Source organism: Xenopus laevis, chromosome 9_10S, assembly GCF_017654675.1.
Source record: "Xenopus laevis strain J_2021 chromosome 9_10S, Xenopus_laevis_v10.1, whole genome shotgun sequence".
Lineage (NCBI taxonomy): Eukaryota > Metazoa > Chordata > Amphibia > Anura > Pipidae > Xenopus > Xenopus laevis.
The window spans coordinates 111,832,876-111,856,258 of NC_054388.1; the positions used below are offsets into that span (position 1 = coordinate 111,832,876).

Below are 23,383 nucleotides of genomic sequence, written 5' to 3' on the forward strand. Positions count from 1 at the left end.
TATATAAACTTATTAAGTTATACAGTCGATTAATATTATTTTTGGTAATTTACCCAAATGGTGTAATTACACTGTAAGTATAATACACACTTACAACTTAAATTAATGAAACCACGCTTGGGTTAAAGGACTAAAACCTTAAAAAGGATAAGATAAAAAACTGTTCTCATTTCCTTATTTTGCAAATCTTTTAAATTATAGACAAGAACCGCATCACTGTACAGATGTTTATTGATCATAATATAATCCTAATATTTTGCAATAATGTTAATTAATTAAAATAGACAAGAATATTACAAACCTGAAAGCAAAAAGGAGTGGGAAAAGAAATGAATTGTTCATATTTGTTCCATCTATGAATTTTGCAATGATGTTGGAAGAAGGAAAGCTGAATGGCAAGCACTTCTTTAATATTAAAATGATATATCTGCGCATCAATATTCTTCTAAAGCATTAAATATGTTTGCTGCATTATAAATATGAATCAACGTATAACAAAAGTTAAATAATTTTAGTTAAACTCCATGAAATCATTCTTTAAACCATCCTTCATGGTTATTCGGGAGGGTGGAAGATCCAGCGTTGTATGACTTCCCACAGCCAACTCCAAATGTCTCTACCTCAACCAAAAAGCGGAGCTAATGGTAAGGACAAAGCAAAGATCACCCAATGTCACACTGTAAAAAAAATGGGGAGATAAGAGATGTAGGTTATACTAGAAGGCACTGAGGTATCAATGATGTTACTGGTATTGTAACCAATGTACAACACTTAACAGAAAGGCAGCACTTTATAAATCAATAGATACATATTCCTCCTTATAGTCAGGGCCCTTCGTATGTGGTATGACATATATATGTCTAGAATTATCAGTTGGGTAGATCTAAAATAACTGTGGCTGAAGGACACAGATCTTCTTGGTGGTGTTTTGTAATTCAATAATGACTTTTTTATGACATATAGTTATAACAAAATACCAACCATCTTATTGAAAGAGATTAAATTTGGGAAATATGGTGATCATTAGTAACTGCTAATTAAATGAGAATACATTGGGAAAAGCTTTTGTCTTACCAGCATAGTGAATGGATGAAGGAGATCAAGCTCAAGTCCTTGAGTGCCAATCCAGATATGAATCCTATTCTTGCTGAGCCACTAGAGACACTGGTAGAGATATTAGTCGCAATCCAGTCCCTATAGGCAGGCACATATGTATAAACACTGGGGATGCTCTTATCTCCACAATTATCATTGCTCACCACTCCGACCAAGTACCAAACATTGTTCGCTGAACAAACAAGGGGCCCTCCTGTGTCATTCTAAGGGATGAAAATAATGCAGATGTTTTGATGCATGAAGATACATTTGATTGGTAAAATTTGAGTATGAGATGCACTTTATATCATATTTTACTGGAGTAAATGTAATCATTTGGCTAAGCTACACAAGATAGTTGGTCAGATGGACGTTTCTGTACAACAAGATCTAGTCATACAACAGCACTGGATGATTCTCGGCTTGGCTTTAATCAGAGAACCATCAGAAGAACTTCTGTGTTCAGGCAGGGTTGTATTAGAAGCCTGGCTGCCCCGCGGACTGCCGGTCACCCAACCCCAACCAGTGCCCCACCCCCAACCAGGTGTTGCAAGGAATTATCATTATGAGACTCAGTAGATTTAATACTAGCATATACTTGTCTGTTACTTCAGGGTAATATCATGTACCTGACAGGGTCTTTTTTCACCACTGGTGTCCATTGTACATATCGTGTCATTAACCTTCACTTTTACAAGAGAATTGCACTGATTGTCACTTAGCAACCGCACTGCTGCTTCTCGCAAAGTGCTCGATAATGATTTGCTATCTGAAAGAGGGGAGAATGGTATTTTATAGGTTAGAAAATAGACCTTATTGTTGAATAGAGACCATACGGTGAATTACAATACAAGTTGATGAAAAAAATGGAAAATACAATTTATAAAGACAGGTTGGTCCCACTGGGATGTGGCTACTTACTCTCAGATTAACATGCACAATCCTTGCAACGTACCAAACAAATAAAAAAAATGTAGTTCAGAAAATGTACAGAATGCTTATACATTGGACTAGAATAAACAATAGAAACAAGCAATTATGAAAGATCTTCTGCACACTAATGAGAAATGAAGAAAGAATAAACTTACTGTTAAACTCCATGGCTCCCCAGCCAGTCACCCAACAATTTGTGCCAGGGGAAAATGAAATGGAAGCTGAAGGTAGACAAACTGGCATGATGTATTTAGTGAAGGACACGTTCTGTGTCAGCTCTACTAGGCCAATGTCACCGTAAAGAGTTGTTTCAGTGTAATTAGGATGTATAATAATGCTTTTCACTGGAATAGAAATCTCCTCAGAGTTGTATGTACTTAAGTTGTGCGCCCCCAGAATAACGCTAAGGGAAGATGGAGCCAACCTATTAAAAGAGGAAGACAGACATGTTGCAGAAAAAAAACCTGATAAATACAGTAAGGGGCCGATTCACTATGGGTCGAATATCAAGGGTTAATTAACCCTCGATATTTAAAGTCGAAGGATTTAGCGCAGATAGTTCGATCGAACGATCGAAGGATAATTCCTTCGATTGAACGATAAAATCCTTCGAATCGAACGATTCTAAGGATTTTAATCCAACGATCGAAGGAATATCCTTCGATCAAAAAAAGTTAGCCAAGCCTATGGGGACCTTCGGTAGCTTTTATCTGCCGAACTAGGGGGTCGAAGTTTTTTTTTAAAGAGACAGTACTTGGACTATCGAATGGTCGAATAGTCAAACGATTTTTACTTTGAATAGTTCATTTCGAAGTCGTAGTCGAAGGTCGAAGTAGCCCATTCGATGGTCGAAGTAGCCCAAAAAAAACTTCGAAATTCGAAGTTTTTTACCTTCGAATCCTTCACTCCAAGTTAGTGAATCGGCCCCGAACTGTCGCATAAACAAATGCATAAACAAAATCCCACCCTATTGATACATATTGTTGCTTTCTATGTGGCTAAACTATGGCCAACAAAAAGGGCCAGGATTACCAAAAAGTGGATGAGGTTTGGGGTGGTACTGACCAAAAAAAATCAGGATTAAGGGTTATTTATTAAAGTCTGTTTTTTTTTCTGGTCTTACTTATAAAGGAAAAAAACACATTTTTTTCGAAGAAAAAAATACTTGAAATTTTCAAGATTTATTAAAAGTCCGGTGTGAAAAGTCCAAATAAAAAAGTACTCCAACTCAAACCTGCAGAGTTTATGTAGACGTCAATGCCATATGTCCTTTTGACATTTTGAAGATATTCTGATCTGTGCTGGGTTTAATAAAATATTGATTTTGTGGTATTGTATTCCCCACATAAGAAATGTTCATAAAAATTTATGGTTAAATAGGTGCAAAACGTCTGTGCGGATTTGGTCGGAGTGGTTTTTAGGAAAAAGTAATGTTCGAATTTTAATAAATAACCCCCTAAGTGTCCAGGCTCAAAAGGAGTTGTTACAGGGAATCAAACCAAGGTCTTTAGCATGAGATCCCACATCATAGGCTGATCACAACCTCTAGGCCAGCTCCTCCTCTTCAGAAATACTGAAATACTTACCCCTTTAAGCACTGAGCTGCAGACACAACCAAGCTGGGGCTGATGAGAGTGCCGCCACATCGGAATGAACCAGGACTCCACAAAAACACCTGCCATGGGTGTCTGCCTTGAATTGCTTCCTGCCCTCCTGCAATGCGACTGGAAATATATTTTCCACAGGCTGCAGCAGAAGAAAATTTGATATAATGCCAGTGTTCAGATTCTCAATTTTAGTGTAAATCTTGAATTTTTACAGTTAGTACTGGCCTAAGCCACCATTGCTGACCATATCACTATCAAAGAAAGCTCAAGGGATGGCAACACTGTGTGTTGTTTTATTACCTTCCAAAACCATTTTCCAAAAACCCATACAATTATCTACGTTTTTATCACAGAATTACTTCCGTTTGTCAATTTTGTAGAAAAATAATTTTAATGAATGATTTGAGGTTTGGCGGTTTTGTATAAAATGCATATTTATTCTCAAAAGACTGTATACACTGTAAGTTGTTCTCATCAATATGATTCAGGCCTATAATATGGACCAGATCCAGTTCCATGAGAAAAACTTATCTCACGGTTTATCACATGAAAATGATGTGAACATTTGGAACTGAATTAAGAGCGAAGTCTTTCTCATTTAATTGAATCTGGACCAAACAATGAAATAAGTGGTAGAAAATTTTAGACACTATCCTTATTTTATGAAGTAGGGGGTTTTACGGTATTTATCGACCACATCAAGGATTTATATTTAGGATGATTTTTCATTATAACCAAGAACATGTTGATTGTTAAGATTCAATAAAATGCCATTGTTGAGTTGATTTTCAAAACTTTAGATTTTACCATGGAATTGCATTTAGCATTTTTTTTTAGCATTTTTCGGTGTAAAAAGATATTACACTTTTAAAGGCTTTAAAAATGTACTTTCCAAAGATTTTTTGTTGCCATATATTATCAATCGTGACAAAATTTTTTTCAAACAAAGAAAACATACATTTTTTGGTACATTTTTATATAAATACGTATTCTGGATGATTTATAAACTATATTTTCTAATTAATAAGGGTTTGTGTGACCAACAATATTCCATACAATGGCATTACATATACAATTGTACAGTCTGTATTTGTTTTCTGTAAATTCTTCGAGAAGTCACATATTTTTGGAGATTCATGAGATGCCAGAAATATATAACTATAAATAATGTTTCTTTCTACTCAAGAGATACCTTGATGAAAACATTCTGTAAGTTGCAACTTTTGGGTTGTTTTTTAGAGGTTTAATTTATATATTAGGTATTTTGTTGGTATAAAATAAAAAGACAGTATTTCACATTTCACCAATTTTTCCTTTCCTCTATAGATAATAAAAATGTGATGAATAAGATCTAATGCATGCACAATACAAGTGTGTAAATACAGGCATGGGATCCGTTATATGGAAACCCATTATCCAGAAAGCTCCGACTTACGGAAAGGAAGTCTCTCATAGACTCCATTTTATCCAAATAATCCACATTTTTACAAATGATTTCCTTTTTCTCTGTAATAATAAAACGGATCCAAACTAAGATATACAGTAATTAATCCTTATTGGAAGCAAAACCAGCCCATTGGGTTTATTTAATGTTTACGTGATTTTCTAGTAGACTAAAGGTGTGAAGATCTAAATTATGGAAAGATCCTTCATCCAGAAATCCCCAGGTCCTGATAACAGGTCCCGTACTATATCTGTGGTCATATCTCTTTAGTTACATATAGAAATGTGCTGGCCGTTTTACACCCAGTCCTAAGCAGTTTGTAGGATACAAGAAGACCACATGCATAGCTGACCATGTATACAAAGTATCCGACAACATTCAACATAAAAAGGAACAGCAAATCAATCAATGTTGAGGCATAAAAGTCATATTTGAAAAATAAAATCAACTGGCTGCAATACTTACTATCCTTAGCTTCAGCAAACCCAATGGTTCCTAAAGAAGATACAAATACACCAAAATAAGTTACTATGAAATACAAGTGAAAATACATACACAGATATACCCATACACACACATATGTACATACATATAAACACATACATAAAAACAAATACATAGCTCTGCATATTTTGCCTGAACAAAAAAAGACACCCAAGAGACCCTTAAGGGCATTAAAGGAATCTGGCATCATAAAATGGCCAAGCAGATAGTCTTCCAGCCCCAAAAATGAAGAACAATTTGTGCTTCTCAAAGTGAAAATACCACCTCTTTTACCAGTTTAGTTGCACGTCTCTGCACTCTCTCTAGCCCATTGATATCCTTGCCCCCCCATACTCAAGTTGAAGCCTTATCAGGGATCTAAAGTACAATACTAATATTTCTCAGGTTCTTACAGGAAATAACAATATCAATTTAAAAACTGGTAAAATTATTTAAATGAAACCATTTAGACCCTATACCTGTACCATTTAATTACCAATAACAGACTCCAGCCACCTTTCTATGACTGCAGAGCTACAGTCCTATATGAGTTTTGGAGAAAAGTATATAAACTGGAACTCCAGCCTTGGATGTACCAGCTTTTTAGTCGCCAGACTGTTTGGATTCTTACTGAAGACCTGTACATATGAGTCTGGTGTTTATCTTGTAAGGTCTCTGATTAGCAGTGAAGACCAGAACAACAGGAATCGTGGTTAGGTACAGACATAGAATGCATCGGTGGACATTCCTCAGATATTATCCTTCAACCCTCAAGAAGCACCTTCCTCATCAGGGGATAGTCAATGGCCTCAAGTGACATAGGGGTAGATTCACTAATGGGCAACTTTTCGGCCAGTGTCAGCTTCGACAGCTCCAATCCAGCACCAATTCGCCAGGCGCAAATCTGCTACAACTACAGCAATTCACTAATATGCAGAGTTTCATCCTGGGCACCGAACACTGGCGACTTTTCGCTAGCACTAATTTGCCAGTGCGACCTTTCTCAGCGAATCTTTCTCAGCAAATATGCACTAGCGTTCGTTTGTCCCTAGGTCAATTAGCATAGGGCGGGTAATTTAAAGTTGTATGGACGTCTTCGCTATAAATGTTGGTGCAAATGCTTGAAGTTAGGACTTTTTATTACACATGTCCAGGGAACCTTAATAAAGACAAGATCATTTCTACAATGACCTATACATGAGCCCACTGTAAAATGAATGTTCCATATGTTATAAAATGTCTGAGAAAACCAGTTACCGAAAAAAAAGTTTGTTAGGACTTTTGCAGCCAATCCTGCTTCAAAAAAGGAAAAGTCGCCAGCGTTTTGGAACTTTGATGCATTTTTGGCACACAGAATATGATGTAAGTGACAGATGAGGAAGATCTAGCTTCTTTAAGCACTTCGTCTGGTCTGAGGTAGCGAAGTCAAATCTGGCGAAAGAGGTAAAATTTGCACTTTGCTGAATTTGTGGAGTAATGACCTTTCACCAGAACTAAAAGTCGCCTGGCGACAGAGTGCCAATGAACGCTAGTGACGGTCTCTTTCGCTAGCGAATTGATGCCTGCGCCTGTTAATGAATAGGCAATGTCCCTGCGGATGGTATAGCTGGCGAATTGACTCTAGCGTTAGACACTTCGTTCTTTAGTGAATCTGCCCCATAGAGTTGGATGTAAATCAAACCAAGGGAGCAGAAGCCATGCTGACCAATTGGATGATACATGAAATAATATATATGGATTGTTATACAGAAAACATCACATTGAGCACTGTTATATTTTACACACACATATATATATAAATTAATTTTCAGTCATTCATGTTGCTGTTATAATTGATATGATCTTTCTTCTGTGCTTTCCCAGAACTCCCCATCTTGTAGATTATTTATTGGTTTGCAAATTTGAAAAACAAATTACAAGTATATTGGTGATAGCAGTATACATAGTTCATATATGCAGCAGGTCTCATATCTTTATCTTATGTACACTTACCTAGGCTTAGCAAGAGCACAGCGCTTAACAAAGGGAATGAGTTCATGCTTCTTCCTTCTCCTGCGCCACTAAATATATTGTCTTTTATTATCTGCTCAGTCGGTTTATATCTGTTTCATATTGTGGAAGGTGGTTACCATATCGCTTAAATTTCAGCTCTTCAAAACATTGAGATATAAACCACTTCCTAATGACCCAGTTTTCATAATGACTAATATAATTATTGTCTCCTTCCCTTTGTGATTAAGCTAAGGATTTTAGAATATTTAATTTTGATGTTAGCATTTTGGAGAAGATCCATTTTTTTAACCAATCTCTTAATGATTACTCCCAAACCACTATGTACAAAATATTACCGGTTGTGACCAATTCTCATTCATTGCACTGCTGGAAATATCTGCAATCTTAAGGTTTTGCTCAGATTTCATGTAAAAATTTTCTGGGTACCATTTTGGCCATCAATTGGTAGAATACAAAATGTCAACTTAGCTATTCTGTTGGCAATTCGCCATTTGACATAACTGTATAGTTTTTGAAGGTGTTGAAAAAAATCAAGACTATCTTGAAGAATTGTACTTTGCAGGTGGCATCAGGGAGGGTTGTTAAACTAGAAGAGGGAAAACTTCTCTAGATAAATTAAGTTTTAGAGATTGTGTCAATGTCAAACGATTTGGAGAAAGTTGCAAGATCTAATAAAGCCTTGAATGTGTGGTGAGAGATAATGGGCTAGTGATAAAAAGTTATCTCATGGTTTATCATGTGAAAACTCATGAACGAGATTCAATTTGAGGAGAAAACGTTTTTTCCTAACACAGTTCCATTTTTTTCCCCATAGACTACATGATGAACAGTGAGATAAGTCTTTCTGAATTGAATTGCATCTCAAATTAAATTTCACCCATGAGTTTTCACGTGATAAACCTTTTTTCTCACTGAATTTAATCTGGCCAAATGACTCTGTCTGAAGGATAAGGATAAAGAGTAGGGTCACTGAATGCAAGGAGATAAGTTTGGAGAGATAGTGTTGTGGCAGGTTATGGAGGCAGAGTCTTTGGCAAGGTGTATGACCCTATTCCATTCCAATAAGCATTTATTTGAGTTTGACATTAATGAAAAATAGTTACATATAGTTACATAATTAAGAAATCATCCAAGCCCCTCTTAAAGGCATTAACAGAATTAGCATCACATCCACTGGCAGTGCATTCCCCAACCTCACTGTCCTCACTGTGATGAACCCCCTACTCTGTTCCTTTAAATGAAACTTCTTTTCTTCTAGTCTGAAGGGGAGGCCTCTGGTGATTCTCTTTATGGGTAAAAAGGTCCCCTGCTATTTGTCTATAATGTCCTCTAATGTACTTGTAAAGTCTAATCATGTCCCCTCACAAGTGCCTTTTTTCCAGAGAAAACTGTAACGGGCCCGAAGGCACAGTAATAGTGTAGACCAAAGAGGAGACCAGACCAGGTTTGAGGTACAAGAGGGTTTATCCAAAGAATCGTCAAAATACAGGCAAATAGGTCAGACCAGGCAGAAGACAAGCAGAATCGAAGAACAGGCAGGAATCGGTACACAAGAATCAATAACACCCAGGAACTCTGTAGCAGGAACCTATAGTTGGGCAAGGACTGGAAGGGGAAGTACGTTTAAATAGTCTCTGGGTTGGCGCCAAATTTTGACGCGCTTGCGTCAGACGCAGACGCCAGCGTCCTCACGCTGACGTCTCGACGCCGGCGCCCGATTCTGACGCCGGCGTCCGTTCCGTCGCCGACGACCAATCCTGGAGTGGGAAGAAGGTGAGGTCATAGACCTGTGCCCAGCAGGAGCCATGTGGTGAGGCAGATGGTCGCCATCTTGGACGCCATCTTGAAGACCTGAGGTAGATTCCATTACAAAAACAACTTCAACCTTGTCAGTCTCCCCTCATAATTTAACTCTTCCCTCCCTCTAACCAGTTTAGTTGCACTTAGTCTCTGCACTCTCTCCAGCTCATTTATATCCCTCTTAAGGACTGGAGTCCAAAACTGCCCCCATACTCCAGATGAGGCCTCACCAGGGACCTATAAAGAGACATAATTATGTTTCATCCCTTGAGTTAATGCCTGTAACAACTCACCGTGGTGGTCTAGTGGGGGGACAGAGCGGACACCTGCCGCCCCCTCAACAGGGGCGCCCACCACACCAATCTTCCCTTAGGGTGCGCCTCTTCATGATTTAAAGGCAGGCTGGCGTGAAATTTGAAATGTTTAAAAGGCTCATTTGGGCTGCAGGGCTTTGCCGTTATAGGATTTGTTCCTGGTGCTTCTGAGCCTTTGTGCTATCTGTATTATTGATCCTGATTCCTGTTGTGAACCCTGCCTGGCTTTTGACTATTCTGACATCTGTATCCTGACCGCTGCCTGATATCTGACTTTGCTTATTCTTTATCACTTCTGATTGATCTCCGGGTTTGACCTTTGCCTGCCTGACTCCGTTTGTACTCTGCCTGCCCCGACCCGGCTTGATCTGACTACTCTTCTGCCTAAGACTTGTACCGCGACCTTCTACCCAAAGACTTTGCATTTAACGTTGTGCCCCTGTGCTTGTTCAGAACCCCTCCCTTTACACCTCTCTTATTAAGACCAGGCGGCTGCTAAAGGCTGAAGCAAGAGCCAAGACCAGGGTACTTAGCATCGGTTCTGAATTAGGGTGCTAACCGTGAAAAAATGCCCTTTTTTTTTACAGGACAGAACAGTATTTTCTTTAGTAGCCACAGAATGACACTGCCCAGAATTAGACAACTTGTTATCTACAAAAACCCCAAGATCCTTCTCATTTAAGGAAACTCCCAACACACTGCCATTTAGTGTATAACTTGCATTTATATTATTTTTGCCAAAGTGCATAACCTGCATTTATCAACATTGAACCTCATTTTCCAGTTTGCTGCCCAGTTTTCCAATTGAGTCACTCTGCAAAATGGCAGCATCCTGCATGGAACCTATAGTTCTGCACAATTATGGATCATCCAACTCCAGGTCATTAATAAACAAGTTGAAAAGCAAGGGACCTAGTACAGAGCCCTGCGGTACTCCACTAACAACACTGGTCCAATTAGAAAATGTTCCATTTACCACCACTCTTTGTAGTCTATCTTTTAGCCAGTTCTCTATCCAGGTACAAATACTATGGGCCAGATTTACTAAAGGGCAAAGTGACTTCACTAAAATGTGGATTTTATTGAACGTTACCTCTTTCGCCAGACTTATCTTCACCAGCTCAGACCAGGAGAAGTGCATTGGAGTGCATAGATCTTCTGTTACTTACATCATATTTTTTTAGTGGAAAAAATTTCTAAGTCCAAATAACACTGGCGTCTTTTCCTTTCTGCAGAGTAATAGCCTGAAAAAGACCTTAACTTTTTTTGGGGGTAACCGGGTTCCCCCATACATTTTCTAACATATGGAACATTAACTATACACTGGGCTCATGTGTAGGGCAATATAACTCTATTTTCTTTTTTAAGGATCCCTGGACTTGTGTAATGTAATGTATTTGCTGCAACATATACGTCCATTCAACTTTATCATTTCCCGCCATATGCAAATTAGCCTGAGCGAAGACCTGTAATGAAGTTGCGATAGGCAGAATTGAATGCTAGTTAACCTTTGCTTTGATTTGCTCGCATTGCCAAAATAAGGCTAGCGAAAATCCACCAGCATTTGGCGGCCTGGTCGCAACTTTGCATTTTAGTAAACTAGCGTTGTCTGAGCGAATTTTCGACTGGCGAAGTGTTGCAATGGCTGTGAAACCGTCACTGGCAAATTTTCACCACTTAGTAAATTTACCCCTATGTTCCAGGTCAACATTCCTTCATTTCACCAGTAACCTACTTACTATAGGGTGAGTCTATGATCCCATGGATTGTAGTAGGGCCTGCTGCTAGGATGACTGACCATATAAACTGGGTGTCAGTTCATGGGTGACAGTCGCATATAATAATTATTAAAGTTAAATTATTAAGGAACAGAAAAAAATGTAATCATTTGGGTACTGGATTTTAATGTTGAAAATCATATTTAAGACTGTTTTCTTAACTGACGTGTTGTTGTATGTGTCATTTTATATTATAGTTTCTATTAGTGGCACATGGGAAGGGCATAATTATCATTCATAAGATTGTCAGCGTTCCACCCGCAGAAGGAAGTATTTGGTTTCCAGGCATCCAGGGCAGGATCTAGAACACATGGAGGGGAATGTAATTAAAGTCGCAAAGAGCAAAACAATTCGCACCAATAAGACTAAAAATCCACATCTCGCAATGTAATATTGTTCCTTAAACTGTTATTGCATTGCAATTTTAATTTTGCACTTTTAAGAAGTGCTGGAAGGTGTCGTAATCTTTTGGAGCAAACATAACGACTTTTTCAGTAAGAAGTTTTATGACATTGACTGCGCGTTGGCGCAAACTATAAAACTAGCAAACGGTCTTTCACTGTCGGAAGTGGTCGCTAAACGGTTTCCGGGTTCACAAAAGCTATATTAAATTCACGCAAAGCAAAATAAGTTCGCGCAAAGGCATAACTTTTTGCATTGCGATTAGTTTTTCTGTTACCGACTTTTATTACATTCCCCCGATGGTGTGTATTTCACTTTATTATCAACCAGCCATCCCTGGAATTCTGATACAAAAGTGACAAACTCAAGTTATATGTTTGCGGCGCTGCCAGGCATCTGTTGGATACTGGCATAAAGTAAGAATAGATAGATTCTGGGGCACATTTATCAAGGGTCGAATATCGAGCGTTAATTAACCCTCGCATTCGACCCTCAAAGTTAAATCCTTCGAATCAGAATATCGAGTTCGAAGGATTTAGCGCAAATACTTCGATCGAACAACGTAGAAATCATTTGATCGAAAGATAAAATCCTTTGAATCAAACGATTCAAACGATGTTAATCGATCGTTCGAGCAATTTTTCTTCGATCACAAAAAGCTTAGAAAAGTGATGGGGAAGGTTCCCATAGGCTAACATTGTAGCTCGGTAGGTTTTTAACTGCCGAAGTGTGTAGTCAAAGTTTTTTTAAAGAGACAGTACTTTTACTATCGAATGGTCAAATAGTGGAACGATTTTTAGTTCAAATCGTTCGAATCGAAGTCGAAGGTCGTAGTAGCCTATTCGATGGTCAAAGTACCCCACAAAATACTTCGAAATTATACGTTTTTTATATTCGAATCCTTCACTCAAGCTTAGTAAATGTGCCACTCTGTATTCAGGATTAATGCAGTACTTTGTGAGCGAAAATAGTGAGCGAAAATAGTGTTGACAGTAGTTAATTCTTTATTGGTTCCACACGATTTGTTTCAGCTTTGCCCTTTATCAAGTGTGAAAAAAAGCCTACAATGTGTTACTAAGAAAGCCTACAATTGACCTTTGGTCTGTGAGCCCAATGCATTCTGGGTGTTAGGCTTAAAGTGGTAAAACAGTTAAAAAGTTACATTGCCTGTGAAACCATTCTTTATCATTACGTGAGACGTATAAAGCAGTAAAAAATTCTTTTGTCCATCTACTGGATCTACTAGAATATAAATTACTGATACTAGATGTGCCACTTATTACAACGTGTGTATGTGAAAAGGGATCTTTTTGCCATATAAGTTCATTTAAAGTACATTAAAAATATATCAAAAATTCATAAAAGCAAACTTTCGAAAAAACATATATATATATATAAAATAAGGTTTCATAGCAAGTACAAAAGAGTCCATAGTCCATATTCATTCGTAACTCCAGGTTACTGCTCAGCGGCCTAACATGTGTTAAAAGAATATTGCATTATTCAATGGCATATACTGAAACATTGGGTGTTACTTATTAGGTGATTACTAATATAATTAGGGTGCTAATTACCCATAATTAGGGTGCTATTATTATACAATATAGCTTTAATATTGAACCAGTATTCAACTAAGCATTATGCTTAACTAAGCTGGACTAATCTCCTGTGGCATTGGACCCATCCAATCAGGATCAAGCATCTAGCTTTCTATCAAAATCTCCTAAAAATGGAGGATATAATTTAAATCTTTATGTCTTATTCTATAAGAAACAAGTCAGTTTAAGTACTTCATTCTTTCCTTTGGGGTTAACACTCTCTAGGCGCCTAATCCATTGCGCCTCCCTCTGTAACAACAGTTTGTTCTGGTCCCCTCCCCTCATGGGTTTAGGTATCACCTCCAAAACTTTCCACCTTAATTGGCAGACGTTGAGTTTTGCATTAGCAGAATGGATAGACACTGATGTGTCAGTGTATGTGGTTTTTTTTTGTGGTTGCATATGGCATTTTTGTTGACAGTAGTTAAATTCGCAACTTGTGAAAACTGTTTTGCAATTTTCTCTGCCACCAAAGTCAAAAGTAGCTCAAACGCAGGAACAAAGTAGCACTAAAGTAGCTCAAACGTAGAGTGTTCATATAAATATTTGCTATTTTGCCATATTTAAAAAGCCCTTATGGACATTCACAGTGCGCAAAAAAATTGCATTTCTGTTTGCACATTAAATAGACCACTCTAATCCAACTTTATAAATATAACCAAGCACAGGGAATATATGTTCACTGTGCGAATCATTCTGCACTGGGCAAACTTAATAAATGAGCCCCCTTGAGCTGGTGGATTACTCAGCCAGGCTTCTCTCAAGCTCACAATCCTTGGTGGAGGCAAAGCAGCTTATTAAAATATAGTCCACTCCCTTGCACTCCTAGAGAGCTTATACTGCATGTAGCCTGAACTTCTGAGGCCTCCTGCATCAGGGGATACTCTTCACTGGAACCTTCCCATCCAGGCTCTGGAAGACTTCAACTTCCTTTCTTTTAAGGGGTTTCTAGAGAGTTTACTCTTGGTGTTCACCTGCCAAAACTGGGTTGCCTCACTACTATAGCACTCTCACTACTAAGACTATTGTGGCAAGTAGGTTTCATTTCATAACTGATATAGAGAGCACATTGAACAGCACAGTTCCCTAAACCAATACAGAGGCTACTGATGGCAGTCTACAAGTTAGCAGCTCCTAAAGCCAATAGTCCAAAGAACCACTCTGTGCATGAACAGTGAGAAGGTTCCTTCACAGAATGAGATGGTCAACAGGAGAGAGTTCCCTTTAAGCAATCCCTAGCTTAACATCCAATAGTATTCAGCACTAGGAGGTCCAACTGGCTGTTATGAAGTAGTGATGTGGTGGGATATAATAAGGAACATGAGCTAAATGTAGACATTCTGCTTTCCTCATCTATAAGACTGTTTCCATTGAGAAACTCTGGATATTAATAATTTATGACAAAAATTTGCGGGGGGGGAAACGGAACGGGTTTTTTTCGAGTGACAGTTTTTCAAACTGGGCGACATTTTTTAAACCACTTAACGATTTTTTTCACTATCCATTCGTTTTTCTCTGCAAAACTCATTGAAACATACAGTATATTTAGCTTATCCCCCTAATACTTTGTTAAGGATAAGGAATAATGTCATACGTTGGGTACTGGACATAAATGTGTCACTTTGCAGAAAATCATTTTGAGGTTATTTGTCATAACTTGATTGCCATAAAGTGACATGGTTAGTATCATTTTGTATTATGATATTTCAATCCTGGAATGTGAGTGGCACATGAGGAGGATTTAATTATCATTGGTTTCCAGGCATCTAGGTCAGAGAACAGGAATTTAATGACATAAAGCCATGAACCACAAATTCTGACACTAACTTAACTGTTGATCACACTGCACACATGGCTATCCATATCAGCTAGGAGTCTTCAAGGGAAACAATTTGATTGCCCTATGTTCGGTTGTAGAATAAATTCTGTACTTTATTGCCAAAGTCCTGGTCAGCTTCCTGCTCCCTTCTGGAGTCTTCCTCTCACAGGAAAGACCGAGTTCCTTGCTAGCAGAATCTGCCTCAATATTCTATCATTTTTTTTTTTTAACTTATATTTTTATTGAGATGCAATTCAAACGCATATACATTTGACAGCATTATCATTTTCTTACAGTAGGGATCCAGTATAGAAATCGTAATTTGCAGGGAAAAAATTGCACAGTGTACAAAGAGAGAGAGTTTGAACTGGGTTGATGGGTGGGGTGGGGGAAGGGTAGGTTGAGGGAGGGAAAGAAGAGCAAAGAAAAGAAAATATAGTAGTTGTTAGTAACAATGTGTCAGCCTGATATCTCCATTTTTCTATGATCTAACCAGTGGAATAACTAGTTGTTACTGGGCCCCATATCAAATTCAATTTAGGGCCTCAAAATATTTATAAGTTGGCCTATTTTACCAAGATATATTAAAATTGCTAATTAATTAGGGTCTCACTGGGCCCCCTACATTCCTGGGCCCCCCTGCAACCGCAGGGTCTGCTTCCTCTATAGTTACGCCCATTACTATTAGGCTCAGTCAGTGTTTAGGCAGACAGATCTCTGAGTTCCCAGATGGACCAGACCTTCAAATATCGATCTGTTTTGTTTTTTAAGTATGCGATCCACCTTTCAAAGTCTTTATTACTATTTACTCTGTTCATAACTTCCAAAATCGTCAGAGGATTGATAGATTTCCTATTCTATCATTTATATACTGGGAATATGGTATTTCTTGGTAGACATGAATAGCTTTACCTATAATTTTACTGGCCAGGATAGGAACCCGGGATGAGTGGGCCATGGGCTAGTAACTGTCTTGGAATGGGTGGTTCCACGAAGGGTCTTCACCATCATAATTTCATCAGTCCTACAAGGGCCAGCACAGTACCAATAGCAATGGAATAAGGTCATAGTAAGGCTCATGCGTCCCCCAGCTTTGCCTTGGTGTAAATTATATTAAAGCGGACCTGTCACCCTTACCCTTACATTTGTTCCTTGAATCCATTGCCTGTACAGGAAACTGGCGATCATTTTCATTTGCTGCTATTCTTTGTAGTTCCCGAGATATTCCCATTTAATCTTCTGCGCTGTCAATCAAATGTATTCAGCAACGCCTCTATGCCACGGGCATAGGGGCGTCTCCTTGTATTTTACGTCACCGCTCCTTCTCCTCTCCCCCTCCCAGTACAGATGAATAGTCTCGCGTAGTTTACAGGAGCACGCGCGCACATGACTTGTCCTCAGACGCGCTTGTGAGGCTAGAGACGCGCTTGTGTTTGTGTGCGCGCTATCTTTCCTATTGCGCAGCAGGTAAAACATATAAAGCCCTTATGCTGGTCATGGGGGTTCTCTGACAAAAACGCTTTTAATTTATTTAGTTAATACTGCCGGTTATGTTATAAAAAGCATATAAATCTGTCATAATATTTGATTCCAACAATCATTATTCCATTCAAGTATATTAAGAGTTCATATTATTTTAGGTAATGTTAAAATTTAAAAAATGTCTGTTGAGGAGACATTCAATTCATATATAATTTTCTCCACTCATAGTTACAATTTAATTATAGATGTGATCAATTTGTTTGCTAATGTATTGCAGTCATAATACAGCTATCCTTAAAAAGAATGTATATTAATTAACCGTGCTTTTAAAAAATCATTACTAAAATATCTTTATTATGTTTAAAATGTAAATTAATCCTTTTATTTGATACATTAGACCCCCATTGCTAAACATTATTAAACTTTCCAATTATAAGCAACTTTTGAATTTATCTGTAATATTTATTTTAAGTTATTATAGTTTTATTTTAACTATTTCCATCCTACTCTTCCTGGATGTCAATTGTGGGTCAATGACCTAAAAATTTGTTTGTATTACTATTATTTGTAAGCTAATATTAGTAGCATCAGTTTAGTCCCTCTTCTATTCATATTCCACTGTATTATTCATATTAGAGCATTTTTGTTTTTCGGTTAATGCACAACCAAGCAACCCGATTACAGGTATGGGACCTTTTATCCAGAATGCTTGGGCCCTGGGGTTTTCTGGATAACGGATCTTTCTGTAATTTGGGTCTTCATACCTTAAGTCTACTAGAAATTCATTTATACATTAAATAAACCCAATAGGCTTGTTTTACTTACAATAAGGATTAATTATATCTTAGTTGGGATCAAGTACAAGGTACTGTTTTATTATTATAGAGAAAAAGGAAATCATTTTAAGAAAATTTGGATTATTTGGATAAAATGGAGCCTATGGGAGACAGTCATTTCGTAATTCAGAGCTTTCTGGATATCGTGTTTCCGGATAAGGGATCTTATACCTGTAGTACAATTTGCTAACTCGAGGAGCGCTCACTAAAATGCTAAATACCCATAAATAATTAACTATGCCAAGCAATAGCAATTTATCTTGAATTATTATCCTTTACATTATACTATAAGGTAACTCAATGGTGAACCGCTCTTTTAAAGGAGAAATAAGCCATTAAAAAAGAATATGTATAGATTTGACAGATATTCAAAAATTTTTTGCTCAAATAAAAATCCCATACTACAGTTCCCATAATAATCAGATACTTATACATTGTAAAATAATATATATTTTCAGCAAAAACAGAAGTGTTTATAAAGTTATATCTTCCAGACGCAAGCGAAGCATGGTGTTTGTGTAAATTTTTTGCTCTGTCTAAAAGAAGGATGCCGGATCACACGAGATTGAGCTACTGGTTATCCCATCACATAAGGGGGTGGTACACCTTTAAGTTAAATTGTAGTATGTTATAGAATGGCTAATTATGGACAACATACGACTGATCTTTATTATTTATTTTTTGTAGTTTTTAATTTATTTGCTATCTTCTTCTGATTCTTTACAGTTTTCAAATGTTGTTCACTAACCCCATATAGCAACAAATGTAGAGCTATACATTTAGGTTATTGTTATATTTTCTATTACTTCTATTCTTCATTTACAAGTCTCTTCTTATTCAAATCAGAGCATTGTTGCATGGGTCATTTCAACCCTAGCAACCATACTGCCGAAACTGTAAACTAGAGAGCTGCTGAATAAAATTACTGCTGTACTGCAAGTTGGAGTGATATCACCCCTCCCTTTCCCCCCCCCCCAGCAGCCAAACCAAAGAACAATGGGAAGGTAAACAGATAACAGCTCCCTAACACAAGATAACAGCTGCCTGGTAGATCTAAGAACAACACTCAATAGCAAAAACCCATGTCCCACTGAGACACATTCAGTTACATTGAGAAGGAAAAACAGCAGCCTGCCAGAAAGCATTTCTCTCCTAAAGTGCAGGCACAAGTCACATGACCAGGGGCAGCTGGGAAATTGCAAAATGTCTAGCCCCATGTCAGATTTCAAAATTGAATATAAAAAAAATCTGTTCGCTCTTTTGCAAAATGGATTTCAGTGCAGAATTCTGCTGGAGCAGCACTATGAACTGGTGCGTGATGGAAAAAAACATGTTTTCCGATGACACGATCCCTTTAAAGGGGACCTGACAACCAGACATAAAAATTGGTTCAATAAAAGTCCTTTTAATTTTAATCAATAAATCAATTTTTTTTTAATTATAGCATCCCATGCTGTTGTAAACATAATTAAACATCTCAGTATGCTATAGGCATAGAGGCAGGGCAGGAAAATTAATTTAAATTTCCATTCAACACTTTGTTGATGTCTCTACTCTCTCCACATTTCGACGGTTTCTTTACCATTTGATTTTGTAGCCAGTGCATGTGGATGTACATTATGACCCCCATTCTGGTGCATAAACAATATACAGAGATGATAGAATGCTCTTTTAATAAGATTGTCCCAAAAATGGCTCCTGCCTGTTTACAATAATTATGAGTTCACAAACCAATGTAAACAATATTAAATTAATTCATAGTGTGTAAGTTTCTCTCTCTTTACTTTTATTAATTTATTGAAATTAAATCCAATTTTTTTATCCACAGAATGCCAAAGTGTTTGGTAAACAATTGTCCACATAAAACAGGAAACAAAGAATTTTTTCCAGATGTGGTATTACACAGGTTTCCTAGAAATTTGGAAAGAATAAAAATATGGCTTAACTTTACTGGACAAAATTTTCCTGACTTCGATGGATTTGCTCAGCAGATTTTAACTCATCCCAACATTAGCAATTACAGAATATGTTCTGTTCATTTCACAGAAAATTCTTATTTTTTTAAAGGAACTGTAAGATTGCTTAGAAATAATGCTACACCAACTCTCTTATTCGACAACACTCGAAGTGTATCCGAATCTTGGATGACTAAAAGACCTATACAAAGTTTTACAAAAGATGTTACACCTTCAACCTCCACTTCAGTAGCACAACCCTGCCAATGCAATTGCCATGTGGTGAAATTTTCAACTTCTACCCAAGCAACCCAAACTGATTTGAATATGTTTAATAACAGCCAGGAAACACAGATTCCCGAAATTACGGAATCTCTATATGCTGATGAGGATAATGTCAATCGGGATCACTCCTATGTCCGTCATATCTCAATTCCTGAGTATACACACTCAACTCCACATAAAAGAAATGACAAATTATCTTTACAAGTTCAATTAACACCAATACCTTCAAATCGAAATACTCTTTTAATTGAAGAAAGTGATGAAGAACTTTTGCCCATGGGTACATTTGATGATGAAAAAGATGAGGATGTGGCTCCTGTCCCACAAAGTTCTAATAGCAAGTTATCTGTTATAGAAGAACTGCACACTACCATCGACAATTCTACTATCTTAACTACAGATGAAAATACCAAAGATGAAACATATTACCCAGACGCAACCCCATCAGATTTCTCATTTATAATTCAGCCAGAGGAGACAAACACACAAAAATCAATGTCGATTGAAGAACAAATGGTTCATGAACAGAAATTTTTAGTATTCGAAAGTTGTCTTGACACACTTATTCGCATGATAACATGTCAATCCTCAGTGGCTTGTAATGCGAGAATAGAACATATCATCAAGAAATTTGAAGGATCTTTATTAAAAATACGTTGTGTCTGTTTTGAAGGTCACAATTTTCGACTGTGGGAAAGTCAGCCTATGATAAAAAATCTGTCAGCTGGAAATGTTTTGTTGGCGACGTCAATTATTCTTAGTGGGTCAAGTTACCAAAAGGTTAACGATATGTTTAAGATATTGGGTTTACTCCATTTTTCAGAGAGCACTTTTTATCGTTATCAGCGACGCCTGGTTTTACCAGTTATTGACTTGCATTGGGTGAAGGAGCAGAGGAAAGTCAAAGAAGAAATTTCTGAAAAGGCACTTTGCTTAGGAGGAGATGGACAATGCGATAGTCCTGGATACAGCGCAAAGTACTGTGTATACACAATGATCGATCTAACCTCCAAAAAAGTGGTTGATTTTGAGGTTGTACAGGTCACACAGTGTTCTTCCTCTGTGGCAATGGAGAAACTGGCTTTTGAGATCTGCCTTGAGAGAATTCTAAGTGAAAAATTGGACGTTCATATTATTGCCACGGATCGTCATCCAAGTATACGTTGCCTGATGAGGGATACATATGGCAAAATAAACCATCAGTTCGACGTATGGCATTATGCTAAGTCTTTAAGAAAAAAAATTGCAGCTGCGAGCAAAAAACGCTCATGTGGGGATTTAAAATTGTGGCACAACCCCATTATTAATCATTTCTGGTGGTGCTGCAGGAGATGCAAAGGGAATGAGCAAGATCTCAGAGAGAAGTGGCAATCACTTCTTTATCATGTCCAAAACAAGCATAAATGGAAAAAAGGAAGGAAATATCAGAAATGTGCCCATCAACCTCTCTCAAAAGATGACATCAAAACAACTCAGTGGCTTGACAAGTTTTCTCCTGCTTTTGCAAATTTGCAAGAGATTGTGAAAAATGATCAAATTGAGAAAGACCTGCAACATTTGACTTACTTTTGTCACACTGGCATTCTCGAATCATATAACAGTCTATCGCTAAAATTCCGCAGTAAAAGAATCCACTATGGAATTGACTCAATGGAGGCAAGAACTAAACTTGCTGCACTCACCCACAATTTCAATGTTGGTAGACAACAGGCTGTTGTCAAAGTTCAAACTGAAAAAACAGAAGCAGTCGGAGAAAAACGAACAAGAATGGAGTTCCGCAAATGCAACAAAAGGTGGACTGTTCGTAATGTGTATGAGACAATGTCAACAGAACATTTCTCGGTAATGGCTGCAGACATAATTCGAAAGGCACAAGGCACCCTATCGACTTCATGGATACCAAGAGCTCCTACTGTACCTGCTAACATAGCAACTGTTGCTAGACCTGAAAAAGGAATTGCAGTCCAGGAACATTTCTCGAGATTCAGCAAATATAATCAAAGTTCCTAAGACCCGACTAAGGTAAATCAATATTAGAATGTCATAATCTTCAAAGAAAAAGTGTTATTCATATCGAACATAAAATAATTATTTATTTTTATTTCTCAGGTATCGACTCAAGATTGAAAACATGTGTTTGGTAGCCCTACTGCTATAAAGGCTTTGATCACTATTATAACTATGCTACCTCATAAATAAGCCTATTTCTTTTAGACTCTTTATTATCAAATTTTTTACAGTTAAACTATTGTTGTAAACAATTGCTACTTTATTTTTTGTTTAAAAAAATGATAAAATACATTTGCTGACTAATACTAATCTTACCAATAAAGTCAATTGTCACATTTCACAAGTTTGTCGGTTTCTTCATATGACCTAAAATTCAAATTGTAGACCAGTAATACCTGTATAGTTCACAGGGCTGCCATCAGGGGGGAGAGTTGTAGGGGCCCGAGGGAAAGGGGGGCCCTGCCATGCCACACTTACTCGATTAGCCTGAGAGCTGCTGACTTCGGGAAGGCATGGACGTTTAAGGGGCCTTGGCCACCAATTTTTTTTTCCTCATGTGGGCCAGTAGCTACCAATATTTTTAAACGGGGGGGACCTGTCCACAAATGTGTTTTTTATGGGGGGCCTTGGCCACCAATATATTTTTATTTTTAATTAACATGTGGGAACCCTATTTTTTTTTTTTTACTGTGTGGTGGGGGCGGACCTGTGGGGTGGGGAGGGTGGACCTTTAGGTGGGGCTTGCGGTGGGTGCAGCCCAGGGGGCCCAAGAAATGTTGTCATATGGGGCCCTGCGATTTCTGATGGCGGCCCTGATTGTTCATAACCTCAAAGGCCATGCATAGTTTACGCCAAGACTGAAACTGTCAATAGTGTTCACCTGTTCACACTACAGACACCTGAATGGTAAACATCACTGTGAAACAAAATACATGTAGCTCATTTTAGAGTGGTACTAATAGGTTTCCCTGTTTTTTTTATATGTTTTAACTTTCATATGCTGCTTTTGTGTGCCCAATTCTGCATGCCATATGCTACCAGTGTGTGCCTACTCTCCATCACCCTTTGTTGGACATACTATACCTATCCTTTGCTCCATGTGTGTGCCATACTGTGCATGTGTATGCCCTGCTCTACCTGTGGGACATAAGCCGGGAATTTATTTCTAGGGGTTTGTTATCATTAGAAAATTATTGTTAGCGGTCCCTAAGGTGTGTAATAATCTGCTGGTGGTGTCGTGCGATGGACATATGATGGCCATTAGCTTATGCTGTCCCAAATATTACTGCTATCCCTTCACTAAGGCTTCCAATTACCACATACCTCTACAAAGAAGTAGCTCTTGCAGGATATAACTAACTCTTGGATCGTGCTACTATATAACAAACCTGATAAACGTAAAGCGTGTACAATGGGTTCCACTTCTACTTGTTCACTTGACCTAAAGAAATATGAGTTCAACAACACACCAATGTGTTGTTTTTGTGACGATCAAGAAAATAATGTAATTCAAAAATGTAGTGAATGTA

The 23,383-nt window shown here is 37.7% G+C and overlaps 1 protein-coding gene across 1 annotated transcript; it reads right to left on the minus strand.

Moving 5' to 3' along the window:
• Positions 1-213: 213 nt before the first annotated feature.
• On the minus strand, positions 214-7,634 carry LOC108702350 (serine protease 33). Its single transcript, XM_041578885.1, has 7 exons — positions 7,555-7,634; positions 5,545-5,574; positions 3,615-3,774; positions 2,184-2,452; positions 1,725-1,864; positions 1,075-1,319; positions 214-677 (listed from the first exon to the last, which is right to left on the minus strand). The coding sequence occupies exons 1-7, from the start codon at positions 7,598-7,600 to the stop codon at positions 617-619; spliced, it is 951 nt and encodes a 316-aa protein (XP_041434819.1). The 5' UTR covers positions 7,601-7,634; the 3' UTR covers positions 214-616.
• Between the last annotated feature and the right edge of the window lie 15,749 nt (positions 7,635-23,383).